This window comes from Choloepus didactylus, chromosome X (assembly GCF_015220235.1).
Source record: "Choloepus didactylus isolate mChoDid1 chromosome X, mChoDid1.pri, whole genome shotgun sequence".
NCBI lineage: Eukaryota > Metazoa > Chordata > Mammalia > Pilosa > Megalonychidae > Choloepus > Choloepus didactylus.
The window spans coordinates 28457860-28472564 of record NC_051334.1 but is presented as its reverse complement, the minus strand read 5'-3'; the positions used below and the strand labels follow the sequence as shown (position 1 = coordinate 28472564).

The 14705-nt window shown below is 34.6% G+C and overlaps 1 protein-coding gene across 1 annotated transcript in view; it reads right to left on the bottom strand.

Moving 5' to 3' along the window:
* IL1RAPL1 (interleukin 1 receptor accessory protein like 1) overlaps nt 1-14705 on the bottom strand; it is a 1449662-nt gene that overhangs the window by 628435 nt on the left and 806522 nt on the right. Inside the window, exons 4-5 of the mRNA XM_037821603.1 lie at nt 11938-12124; nt 8984-9137 (exon numbers count right to left, since the gene is read on the bottom strand). Coding sequence (XP_037677531.1) covers nt 8984-9137; nt 11938-12124 — 341 coding nt within the window. The remainder of the gene's footprint in view (nt 1-8983; nt 9138-11937; nt 12125-14705) is intronic.

Below are 14705 nucleotides of genomic sequence, written 5' to 3'. Positions count from 1 at the left end.
CAATTGATGTTTCCACAATAATTGTGGGAGACTTCAACACATCACTTTCTCCTATAGATAGATCAACCAGACAGAAGACCAATAAGGAAATTGAAAACCTAAACAATCTGATAAATGAATTAGATTTAACAGACATCTACAGGACATTACATCCCAAATCACCAGGATACACATACTTTTCTAGTGCTCACGGAACTTTCTCCAGAATAGATCATATGCTGGGACATAAAACAAGCCTCAATAAATTTAAAAAGATTGAAATTATTCAAAGCACATTCTCTGACCACAATGGAATACAATTAGAAGTCAATAACCATCAGAGACTTAGAAAATTCACAAATACCTGGAGGTTAAACAACACACTCCTAAACAATCAGTGGGTTAAAGAAGAAATAGCAAGAGAAATTGCTAAATATATAGAGACGAATGAAAATGAGAACACAACATACCAAAACCTATGGGATGCAGCAAAAGCAGTGCTAAGGGGGAAATTTATAGCACTAAACGCATATATTAAAAAGGAAGAAAGAGCCAAAATCAAAGAACTAATGGATCAACTGAAGAAGCTAGAAAATGAACAGCAAACCAATCCTAAACCAAGTAGAAGAAAAGAAATAACAAGGATTAAAGCAGAAATAAATGACATAGAGAACAAAAAAACAATAGAAAGGATAAATATCACCAAAAGTTGGTTCTTTGAGAAGATCAACAAGATTGACAAGCCCCTAGCTAGACTGACAAAATCAAAAAGAGAGAAGACCCATATAAACAAAATAATGAATGAAAAAAGTGACATAACTGCAGATCCTGAAGAAATTAAAAAAATTATAAGAGGATATTATGAACAACTGTATGGCAACAAACTGGATAATGTAGAAGAAATGGACAATTTCCTGGAAACATATGAACAACCTAGACTGACCAGAGAAGAAATAGAAGACCTCAACCAACCCATCACAAGCAAAGAGATCCAATCAGTCATCAAAAATCTTCCCACAAATAAATGCCCAGGGCCAGATGGCTTCACAGGGGAATTCTACCAAACTTTCCAGAAAGAACTGACACCAATCTTACTCAAACTCTTTCAAAACATTGAAAAAAATGGAACACTACCTAACTCATTTTATGAAGCTAACATCAATCTAATACCAAAACCAGGCAAAGATGCTACAAAAAAGGAAAACTACCGGCCAATCTCCCTAATGAATATAGATGCAAAAATCCTCAACAAAATACTTGCAAATCGAATCCAAAGACACATTAAAAAAATCATACACCATGACCAAGTGGGGTTCATTCCAGGCATGCAAGGATGGTTCAACATCAGAAAAACAATCAATGTATTACAACACATTAAAAACTCGAAAGGGAAAAATCAATTGATCATCTCAATAGATGCTGAAAAAGCATTTGACAAAATCCAACATCCCTTTTTGATAAAAACACTTCAAAAGGTAGGAATTGAAGGAAACTTCCTCAACATGATAAAGAGCATATATGAAAAACCCACAGCCAGCATAGTACTCAATGGTGAGAGACTGAAAGCCTTCCCTCTAAGATCAGGAACAAGACAAGGATGCCCGCTGTCACCACTGTTATTCAACATTGTGCTGGAAGTGCTAGCCAGGGCAATCCGGCAAGACAAAGAAATAAAAGGCATCCAAATTGGAAAAGAAGAAGTAAAACTGTCATTGTTTGCAGATGATATGATCTTATATCTAGAAAACCCTGAGAAATCAACGATACACCTACTAGAGCTAATAAACAAATTTAGCAAAGTAGCGGGATACAAGATTAATGCACATAAGTCAGTAATGTTTCTATATGCTAGAAATGAACAAACTGAAGAGACACTCAAGAAAAAGATACCATTTTCAATAGCAACTAAAAAAATCAAGTACCTAGGAATCAACTTAACCAAAGATGTAAAAGACCTATACAAAGAAAACTACATAACTCTACTAAAAGAAATAGAAGGGGACCTTAAAAGATGGAAAAATATTCCATGTTCATGGATAGGAAGGCTAAATGTCATTAAGATGTCAATTCTACCCAAACTCATCTACAGATTCAATGCAATCCCAATCAAAATTCCAACAACCTACTTTGCAGACTTGGAAAAGCTAGTTATCAAATTTATTTGGAAAGGGAAGATGCCTCGAATTGCTAAAGACACTCTAAAAAAGAAAAACGAAGTGGGAGGACTTACACTCCCTGACCTTGAAGCTTATTATAAAGCCACAGTTGCCAAGACAGCATGGTACTGGCACAAAGATAGACATATAGATCAATGGAATCGAATTGAGAATTCAGAGATAGACCCTCAGATCTATGGCCGACTGATCTTTGATAAGGCCCCCAAAGTCACCGAACTGAGCCATAATGGTCTTTTCAACAAATGGGGCTGGGAGAGTTGGATATCCATATCCAAAAGAATGAAAGAGGACCCCTACCTCACCCCCTACACAAAAATTAACTCAAAATGGACCAAAGATCTCAATATAAAAGAAAGTACCATAAAACTCCTAGAAGATAATGTAGGAAAACATCTTCAAGACCTTGTATTAGGAGGCCACTTCCTAGACTTTACACCCAAAGCACAAGCAACAAAAGAGAAAATAGATAAATGGGAACTCCTCAAGCTTAGAAGTTTCTGCACCTCAAAGGAATTTCTCAAAAAGGTAAAGAGGCAGCCAACTCAATGGGAAAAAATTTTTGGAAACCATGTATCTGACAAAAGACTGATATCTTGCATATACAAAGAAATCCTACAACTCAATGACAATAGTACAGACAGCCCAATTATAAAATGGGCAAAAGATATGAAAAGACAGTTCTCTGAAGAGGAAATACAAATGACCAAGAAACACATGAAAAAATGTTCAGCTTCACTAGCTATTAGAGAGATGCAAATTAAGACCACAATGAGATACCATCTAACACCGGTTAGAATGGCTGCCATTAAACAAACAGGAAACTACAAATGCTGGAGGGGATGTGCAGAAATTGGAACTCTTATTCATTGTTGGTGGGACTGTATAATGGTTCAGCCACTCTGGAAGTCAGTCTGGCAGTTCCTTAGAAAACTAGATATAGAGCTACCATTCGATCCAGCGATTGCACTCCTCGGTATATACCCGGAAGATCGGAAAGCAGTGACACGAACAGATATCTGCACGCCAATGTTCATAGCAGCATTATTCACAATTGCCAAGAGATGGAAACAACCCAAATGTCCTTCAACAGATGAGTGGATAAATAAAATGTGGTATATACACACGATGGAATACTACGCGGCAGTAAGAAGGAACGATCTGGTGAAACATATGACAACATGGATGAACCTTGAAGACATAATGCTGAGCGAAATAAGCCAGGCACAAAAAGAGAAATATTATATGCTACCACTAATGTGAACTTTGAAAAATGTAAAACAAATGGTTTATAATGTAGAATGTAGGGGAACTAGCAGTAGAGAGCAATTAAGGAAGGGGGAACAATAATCCAGGAAGAACAGATAAGCTATTTAACGTTCTGGGGATGCCCAGAAATGACTATGGTCTGTTAATTTCTGATGGTTGTAGTAGGAACAAGTTCACTGAAATGTTGCTATATTATGTAACTTTCTTGGGGTAAAGTAGGAACATGTTGGAAGTTAAGCAGTTATCTTAGGTTAGTTGTCTTTTTCTTACTCCCTTGCTATGGTCTCTTTGAAATGCTCTTTTATTGTATGTTTGTTTTCTTTTTAACTTTTTTTTTCATACAGGTGATTTGAAAAAAGAAGGGAAAGTTAAAAAAAAAAAAAAAAAAAAAGAAAAAAGACAAACAAGGGGAAAAAAAAAAAAAAAAAAAAGATGTAGTGCCCCCTTGAGGAGCCTGTGGAGAATGCAGGGGTATTCGCCTACCCCACCTCCATGGTTGCTAACATGACCACAGACATAGGGGACTGGTGGTTTGATGGGTTGAGCCCTCTACCATAAGTTTTACCCTTGGGAAGACGGTTGCTGCAAAGGAGAGGCTAGGCCTCCCTGTATTTGTGCCTAAGAGTCTCCTCCTGAATGCCTCTTTGTTGCTCAGATGTGGCCCTCTCTCTCTGGCTAAGCCAACTTGAAAGGTGAAATCACTGCCCTCCCCCCTACGTGGGATCAGACACCCAGGGAAGTGAATCTCCCTGGCAACGTGGAATATGACTCCCAGGGAGGAATGTAGACCTGGCACCGTGGGACGGAGAACATCTTCTTGACCAAAAGGGGGATGTGAAAGGAAATGAAATAAGCTTCAGTGGCAGAGAGATTCCAAAAGGAGCCGAGAGGTCACTCTGGTGGGCACTCTTATGCACACTTTAGACAACCCTTTTTAGGTTCTAAAGAATTGGGGTAGCTGGTGGTGGATACCTGAAACTATCAAACTACAACCCAGAACCCATGAATCTCGAAGACAGTTGTATAAAAATGTAGCTTATGAGGGGTGACAATGGGATTGGGAAAGCCATAAGGACCAAACACCACTTTGTCTAGTTTATGGATGGATGAGTAGAAAAGTAGGGGAAGGAAACAAACAGACAAAGGTACCCAGTGTTCTTTTTTACTTCAATTGCTCTTTTTCACTCTAATTATTATTCTTGTTATTTTTGTGTGTGTGCTAATGAAGGTGTCAGGGATTGATTTAGGTGATGAATGTACAACTATGTAATGGTACTGTAAACAATCGAAAGTACAATTTGTTTTGTATGACTGCGTGGTATGTGAATATATCTCAATAAAATGATGATTTAAAAAAAAAAAAAAAGAAACTAAATGGCTTGTCAACTGCTGAGATTTGTTTCCAAATTTTATGATGGGAATATGGTTATTTTGTTTTGAGTCATTCTTTTACAATTATAGAAAAAGTTGTGATTGCAAAGGGTACATAAGCATTAAACAGACAAAATTAAATAATTGTATAATTTAAAATTACTGAAAAAAATCAATGTAGTGTGTAGTTCTCTTATTCTTAGACCTAAAAAATCCAAAATTACATACTATAACTAATGTCCATATTATTTTTTGTCAGAATAGTTCATATGATAAGAACAGCCAAGCTGGTCTAATTTATTTTGGGATTATTGGTCTCTTATGGAATACCTCTGGGTATGACCTTTTCCCCATACACACATTTTTCAAAATAATCTGGCATAGGGTTAGGGTTAAAGTTATAGTCTGGGTGTGAGTTATAGTTTAGTGGAAGAATCCTAGGATATGGCAATTTATATCAATATAAACTTGAACATTTTCATATTTTTTTAGTTAGCTATACTGATGTACAGAAAGTTTTATGCAGCCATAACAGAATTTTATTATTTTCAAATCACATTTTATAATCTTTAAGAAATCATAAAGTATAGAAGAAGTAGTGACATCTACCATTTATGTCCCCAGGAATGTTTTCACCTTCTTTTGGAACTACATGTTTCTTTTGGGGCACCATTCCAACCTTTCTTTCAGACCATCTAGTAGGGGTAGGTGCAAGACCCAAACTAGCCTAAACAGAATATTCCATTCCCCTGGACATAGGGATTGGTTTAGGGATGGTCAACTGATTTGATACCAGACAATGAGAACTCTAAATAAGATTTTTCTCATGTTATGACTAGAAAGGACCTCTCTTGGCTTGAGTTAAGCTGGTAAAACTCCACTAGCTTATGGTACAATATATTAGTTTTGGAGAGGAACTTGAGAATAGCATAGATCCCAAATGGAAGAAAGAAAAGACTGAGCCCTGATAACACTATTTGAAACCCTGGATCCAGCCATGCCTGAAAATGTCATTTCAATTATGTGAAACAGTAAATTCCATTTTGCTTAAGTCAATTGGAGCTATGCTTCTGTTACCTGAAATTAAACATTTCAAATAGCAGAAATATCAGAGTTCTGATTTTTAAATTGAAAGATACTCTGGAAACTACAGACTTCTGATAGTGATGTCAATCAACACAAAGTCTACAATAAGTCATTAGATGGTTTTGTTCATTGAGAAAAGGATACAGCAAACTCTAGCTAAAAAGTCTTTCATGATATTTTTGTGTACACGATGAAGAAATGTGAGTTCAGTCATCAAAGTGATCATTTTCAGCATATATAAAATAGGGCTGCTAAAAATCAATAAGAAAAAAATTTAAGCAAAAGTCTTGAACAATCAATCGAAAAGAGAACATAAGTTGCCAATAAATAAGTAGATAGGTGCTCAATTTCCTTAGTAATGAGAGAAATGTGATAATACAATGTACCCATCAAACAGACAAACACAATACCAAGTGTTGGCAAGGATGTAGAGCAACAGGAATTTTCATTCACTTCTGGAGAGAACGTATAATGCTGCAAACACTTCAGAAAAAATAATAATATATAGAAAATTTGAAAATATACATATTCTATGAAAAAGTAAATCCACTCCTAGGTAATAAATGCTTCCAGAGAAAGAACAGCATGGGTAAGGCTCCAAGGGAGGATACTTGGGCAAGAAAAGTGAAAACTTAGTGTAGATGAGTCTTTCAGCACAGGGTAGAGGCTAAAGATCTCTTCACATATAGAATTTTTTCTTTTTTTTTTCTTTTTAAAGAAACCTTCTAATACACTCAGAATGTTTGTTTAATACCAGGGAAGGCAGTTCCATTGAAACTAAATGATATCATACTCTGCATAGTATTTACAAAAAGTGCAATATGATAATGATGTGCAGAAAAATAAGATATAAAACAGTGATTCATTATTGTCCAGAAAACTGCCCAATTTCGTTGTTTTACTGAAGGATACAATTTGAATTCTAAGAATTTGGACACCGAAAAAAGAAATGTGTTAAAATGTCACATCCTTTAAAACAATGTTATGCATGAATATGTCTTGCCAATAGACCTGTTGCTAATACCTAAAATTCATTATAATACATGCTATTTTTAATGCTAGGACATACAGTTCTCTCACCATAAAAGTCAAAGAATGCTTTATAATTTATTTGCCCAATTCCTTCTCTTAGAAGTATTCATGATAATCATTTCAAAGAATGCTTTCATGAAAACTTTTACTAACTTCTTTCTGGTCATCAAACAATAATTATCCCCCCTTTGCCTATGAAGAAAGGGAGATATTTTTGGAGAAATAAAGTTCAGGAAAGCATAGTGGCCCTGGCAGGATTTAGGAGAAAAGAATTCTAGTCTTGGGCCTACAAAATAGCCTTATATAACTCATTTTACTATGTGGAACCCAGTTTCCAGTTTCCATGAGATTGTTTCCCAATTGCCTCTTTCTAGACAGTGGTTTAGAATCCTAATTATTTTAGAAACAGTGGAAATTTCCTTGCCAATAATTAGTTCTACATTCCAAAGAATGAAATAATAAGTGCATCCTAGTTTCTATTCAGAATAGATATTCTCCTTTTACATTTTTAAATTCCTTGGTATCAACACACCTACTCCTTGGAGAAGTTACTTCAGTATATATTTAAAGCAAAAAATAAATAATAGGTAAATTTTATTGTTTATCATAATGAAAACCCAAGTATAGTCAGCTAAATGTTTTCACTGGCCCATAGAAAAGAAAGGGAGGTAAAGTAATCAAGTGTTAATTTTGAATTTCTATAAAGAGATTTTTACACAGCAAAAATGCAAATCAAGCTATTAAAAATGTACCTGTTTAGCATTGATACATAATACAAGTTAAAGACTGTGTGTTTATTACTCAAGTGTGTCATAAGCTGCAAGTGTCTACTGTTTACTGGGTCTAATATTTATCAAAGTCATTACCAAAGAGCTCTTTCTATATTTAATGGAAATTTCTTTTGATCAGAGTAATTACTATTCACAAAGTGAACTCCATGAAACATTTCTATACAGGAAAATTATCTTAGGTGGATCCATGAACAAATGAAAATCTCTTTATTATAAATATTGAATTTAGAACAGAAGAAAATTTAGTAAATATGATTTAAATGACTTTATACACATTACATGGTTCTGCAAGGCAAAATAACTATCATGTTCATACTTTCCTATGGATGTTTTACAAATATAAGCATACAAACAAATCACTGAGAAGATTCTCTCCCCATAAGAATATGAGAAGAATGTCTTTAACCTCATAATGTTGTCTTTGTTCACCCCCTACCACTTTTCTCATGGAATAATTTTTGTTTAAAAAATGCATGAATACACATTTTTATATGATATAAAAATGGCAAAATGATGCACATTTGGAGTAATTTTGTATTTTGAAAATTTATTTCATATATATCACTTCATTCAATCCTCACAAAACCCCTATGTAATAAACATGACAAATGTCATCATCCCCATTTTATACAGGAGGAAATTGATATTTTGAAGGTGGTGGTGATTCAAACACAGTCATGTGACTAATGAATTGAAGAAGCCTGATTATAGACAGTTTTCTGAATCTTGTTCTCATGTCCTTCCACCAGAGTAATCAGACACAGGAATGAGTGCATCCATTGCTTCTCATATAATTTGATTATTGCCCTTGAAATTCTGTTATTTTCAAGCTTGAGGACATATGAGTCAGATTCATATAGTGATAAGCGAATAGAAGAGAAAAATATTTTTTCTAATTTGGAGAAAGACAGGAAGACAGAGGTAGATTGTATATATTCCATACCATTACTCTAGTAAATGCTTCCAAGAATGATAGCACTACAAAACATAAGCCTAATTTTCTCAAACTGTAAACTCATTATTTCAAGTACTTTCAAAAGCTAACAGTTCTATACTTCCCTAAGCATATTCTCTTTAACCTTTCAAATGCATTTCTACACAAGACGATTTTAAAGCCAGGAGAAAATTTCACCAATAGGAATCCACTTAGCATTTGGTTAAGTACTTTCATTGCGTAGATTAAACAACAACAACAAAAACTAAAACTAAACTTAAAATGATAGCTTCATTACTTGAAAATGAAACATTACTTGCAAATGAAATACTGAAGACTGTAATTACCTGTAACAGTTAATTCAGTAGTTCTTCTCACAACAAAGCCTCCATATTTTAATTCGCATGTATAATTTCCAATGTCATCTTCTCTGACTTCTCTTATAAGCAGGGTATCTCTTTTGAATACAATACTTGGCCTCCATGTTTTTGTCCTACATTCCTACATGAAGAATATAAAATTTGGGTGGTGAATATAGCAACTGAAATACGGAGAAAAGTATTTTAAATAGTAATGTAAAAGGACTAACGAGTTTGAATTAATGCTAAAGATTTTCATTCCTTCCCCACACCTCCAAGAAACCAGGCACTTTTATAACCTCAATTTGAAAAGAGTATTTTTAGCAAAAGTCATTTTATTAACTTCTATGATAAGTTTTTTTTAAATGATAGGTATTGATTAATTAAATCTAAGAATGGGGACATATGTTGAGATTACTCCTGATATCATTTTTAGGAGCAAATACTTTACATTTGATGATTTTGAAATTTACCATCTCAATACTGATAAATAAAATAGGAAATATATTGTTTTGCTGGAAACTGCAAAAAATTTGTTAGTTCTACAGAAGAGAATGCTTCTGTTTCAATATTTGAACTCTTTCAATACTGCATTTAGAAATAATTCAATCTCGTCCTAGCCTTTACAATCTATAATCCATAAAAGAAACAGCCAACATTTATATGCAAAATCTTTATAGTCCCATAAATATCTATTTTCATTGTTGTTGATGAACCTACCAAATTATAGTCTCTGAATCAAGCTTTGGATTATAATGATGTTGGCTCAACAGATTTCTGTTTTTCCTCTAGCAAAATTTGAAATCAATGGAATAAGGATAAAATAGCTTTAAATCTTTTGACACTTTTCATAGGTAATATTATTTCTAAAAAAACATATTACCAAATCAAATTTTTGCAGACCATTATTTGATTACATGGCTAATGCCTTTGTGTAATTAGAGGAAAATTATACAGTTATTTCAGACAAAAATACACATTTTATATCCTCATATTAGTTGCATATATCATCACTTTTTATAGCAATTCAGATATTGACATTTTACACGTCATATTTATTTACACAGTCATTTCTTCATGCCATCAATATCAGGGAAATATTTATACTAAAAGATAAAATATTCTATATGCATTAGCTTAGAAACAAAGAATGTAGAATGAATGTATGGAATCTATATTTTGCCAGACCAACTCTTTTACAGTTTTCTAGTTTAAGAAGTAGCTTTTAAAGCTCATCCATTTTGCATATAAAGGCTAAGCAATAAAACCCGGCAAAATAATCTGAAATGTCATAAGAATTTTAAATTCCACATATCCTACATCTCCAACTAATACTCTACCAGTGATGGTCTTTTTAGCCTAAGGTGAAGAGGACTGTGGTTATGATGGAAACGTAATAAAGGACCAATGTGAGGCTAGCCATTTTCTTAAATTCAGAGCGTTTCTGTGTGTGTGCACATGCATGTGCGCATTGCACACAGCTTCTCATCTTTCAGCAATATTGAGATGCTGTTTGCAAAAATAAGGAAAGGCACACAAATATTGAGTTCAATTTATTAGCAAACAACAAAGAAATTGCATATCTAGAAGCTGAATGTCCACCACATATGAATACTGGAAAAATAAATGTTCTTTGAGACCTTGGGTCAAATTCCCCTAACACCTGCCATTTTTTGAAGCAATCACCAGGGCTTGTTCAGAGTCTGCCTACGGGAGGTAGCAAGCCACAGAGAATCAAGGGTGGGAAATAGTCAACCAATTACAAAAGAAAGGAAGGAAGGAAGGGAGGGAAGGAGGAAGGAGGAAGGAAGCCTCATTAGCACAGGAACAGAAACCAGTGTGGCTAATATTTGAATGTTGTTTAGCATTGTCTTGATAGAAAACCAAGGTAAAAATAGAAAAAAACCATTAATAGTTCCCTTGATATCCTGAAACCTTTATTGGTTATTATCAAGAATCAAAATGAAATCTAACTCAGAGAAGGACATTGATGATTTGGGCAAAATCCTAAAAAAAAAAAAAAAAAAGGCCGAAAGTTTGTTTCTTGTTTCATTACTAACAGGCTTCACATTCATGAGCAATCAGTCATCAGGGTCTAGACTGACATTTGTGGGTCTAGTTACTAAGAGGTCCAGTTTCCTAAATTCCTACCCCAGTCAGTTGGACGAAGCAAGTTTTACATTATGAATTTTTAAACCGTGGATAAAATATTCTGGAGAGATGGAGAGATGTTCATAGCATCTCATCTGTCTTTTCTTGAGCTCTTTCAATAATAAAAATTTCTTTTATGGTATAAATAAGCTAAAGAGTATGTTCAAATCTGGAAATTCAGTGAAAATCCATGATGTAATAAGGACAGGGGTTGGATTACTCTCTTTAAATCTAAAATAGCTTGTGGTTTGTGAAGAAAGTTACTCTAACACTATCTTTATAATGCTATAAATTTCCAACAGATGTTATTTCTTTAAAATATATGTGCTTATATAGGAAAAAGATTAAGATATGGACAAAGTTACATGTAGCAAACATTATGTTCCAATAAAAATCAGTACACTATTTTATACAGGCAAATCAATCCTTTTTCTCCTTAGCTGGGGAAATTTTGCACTGCTAATGTGAAGAACCCTCAAATGAATGTTTCACATAGTTTAGCTCCCAAAACTATCATCCCAGACTAGAATAGACTTAAAAGATGTGTCCGTATAAACAAAACATAAACACACAGCTTATTGTAATGGACTACCAATACAATATTGACTGGAATTTATCAAAGCCACTGGTTTGAAGACTGATAATGACTAGCACAACTTGCTGTAGTGTTTTTTTGAAGGAAGAACTGAACCATACCACACCCACTTAAAATCTTTATCCAATTGTTTTTACCCCGGAGTAAGATAAGCATTAGTATATTTATAGAGAATAAAATCATACAAAGCCCATACCTTATACCAAAGGATTTCAGGTTCTCTCGTTGGTAGTAAAAAGTCTTCTATGTCATGGCATGAAATTTCCTTGCTTTTGCTAAGTTCAGCTTTTTCAAAGTACTTCATCTTGGAATTGTAGCAGAGTCCAGTATCATTTTCACCCACTGTCAGCGAGATGGAGACTTTCATACAGTAAGTGGAGTTTCTGTAACAAAGCAGAATAAATATGGTGGCCTGATGTGAACAGAAAGCAAGTGCTACCAAGACAGTGTGTTTAATCCACTAAAAAGAAGAGAAAATAATAATAATAATTATTATTATTATAAACAACTCCATAGTTTAACTCATTTTATGCTATCTTGGCTTATCCCACAGTGCTCTTTCTTGTCACCCAGCTAAACAATGCTTGGTCCTCTGAAGCCAACTGTACAATTTTTAATTGCTGAAAAAGAAAGTTTTCTGTTACATACAGGTTCGGTATGAAAAAAGTGCTCAATAGAGATTTTTGTATCTAGAAAAAATAAAAGGAACAAGGTAAGATTTAAGTCAAGAAGGAAGTTAAGCTTGGGTTTATATTAAAATTAGTAAACTCAAAAGAGAAGTAGAAAAATTTAAATGAGTTATTAAGCCTAAGGGGAGGACAGGAATAAGGCTGTTCAAGTCATATTACACTGGTTGTTTTGAGATGACTAGAGGTTATCCATGGGTCTGGGCAGAAAATAGTCTTAAAAACTGTATTAAAAGTCACAGTCTTTACCCTTTTTCCATATCTATTGGAGTTGGGACCTGGAGTCCCAGTCAAAACATGGAGAAGCATTCTACCATGCTACATAAGGACAACCCCACCCTGATAGGCAGATTGTACAGAATTAGGGCTTTAAATCAGTGGCTCATTTTTCTCCTTGCTGGTTCCTAAATCAAGTTTATGACTTGGAATAAGAGAACAGAAATCATGTGCTGAGATCCTTTTGGGAGAGTTGGGACCAAAGGAAGTTTTCATATAAGTTGCACTATTTCTGTTTGCTAGTTAAGTCTCTAAACATTCAGTGAGCACTTACAATATGTCAGGTATGGTGCTGGGCAATGGAAATTAGAGGAGAATAAAGCATGGGATGCAAAGTTTGGTAGAGAACTTTTCATTTGGTAAGTGCCCAAAGACTTATTCATGTACATAGTCATCAACGTCCTGGATTTGGGTCTCACTACTTACTATCCCTGCTCCTCAGGGTAAATTATTTAATATCTCTCAGTATTAAAATAAGATGCTGAATAGGAATCTGCTTGGCCTGTCCTAGGTGCTCAGTGCTGTTGGTACCTCTTCTGCTCTGCATCTGTGCATGTGAACCACAGTCCACGAGGCCTTCTCCTTATTAAGCAAAGATGCATTGATATTTAAGAAAACCCTCATTTCAGTCTAAAATTTTACAGCTCTTTATTGAATGCAGACATCTATAGCTTCTCATAACATGTAGCCTCCAAGTAAATGTAAAATATTTAATAGGTAAAACCACTGACCATTAAACAAAGTCAACCAGAAGCCTGAAAAAGTCTTGAGAACATGTGTTCCAGGATTTTCCTAGAATGATAAGACATATTCCCTGCCTTTCAGCCCTTCATAGTCCAGGAGAAGAGATAGACAAGTAAACAAACAGTTGAAATTCAATGTGATAAGTATTAAAAAGTGGTGTGTAGTCTCACAGTAGTGTCAAAGAAAGAAATAAGAAGGCTTCAGAAATGGTGGGACTTGGGTTGTCTTAAACAGTGAGAAAGAATTTGGTGATTTCAAGAAAGACTACTTTAGGGATCTGTGTGAATAAAGATTTGAGGGCATGAAATGATTTGGTATCTTCACGGAATTGCAAATAATTTTGTGTGGCTGGAGGATATGGTAGCTATAAAGAAACAGCAGGAACTGAGATGGGAGAGGTGGGCCGGAGCCAGGCTTTGAAAGTCAGGTAAGCCACTTCCATGTTTGGACTTTATCTTGGGGAATAATTAAATGTAGATCTTGAAAGGTTTTTCCCTGACTGTAATGAGAAAGGTGGATTGGATTAGGTTGGACTGGACGAGGGCTAAATGCAGTGAGACAAACAGAAAGCAATTACATTCATTAAGGAAAAAAGATGGCTGCCCAATGAAGGAAGTGCCCACTGGGATGGAGAGGAGCGATCACATTAAAAAAATATGTAGGACAAAGAATGAATATGATGGTGAAGGAGCAAAGGAAAGAGAGAGGCATCCAGATCGTGAAGACTTTCTCAGACGATACTTGAAAGATAGAATCAATCTTTCAGTAGGGAGAATACTGAAAAAGAAAGAACTTTGAGAGAAGAGAGTGTGTGTTAAATTTTAACTTGAGCTTCACATTCAAGTGAAAAGTATCCCTCTTTGAGTTTGCTAGGAATATTGTTCATCATTATTTATTAATTTTATTCCACTACTGACTAGAGCACGTGCTTTCCAGGAGCACTGTAAGGTAATATTTTTTTTTTCAGGAAAAAGTAATTACCAAAATTAAGCTATTAGCTACCTTAGGACACATTCAAGTGTATTTTAAAAATATTCAGGTTTTGGAGAAATAATGATATTTGTAGAACACTAATAAAGAACAGAGACCTTTCTAAGAATTCTAATTTTAAAACTTTCACATAATTTTTTTAATTTGCAAATCTTAGGTGTTCTTTCTCTTCAAACTACTTTCTTTCTCTTCAAACTACTCTCTTCAAATTACCAACTCCTCAGTCTTCCATATCCTCATTTGTATAAGGAGAAAATAATAGTAGAGC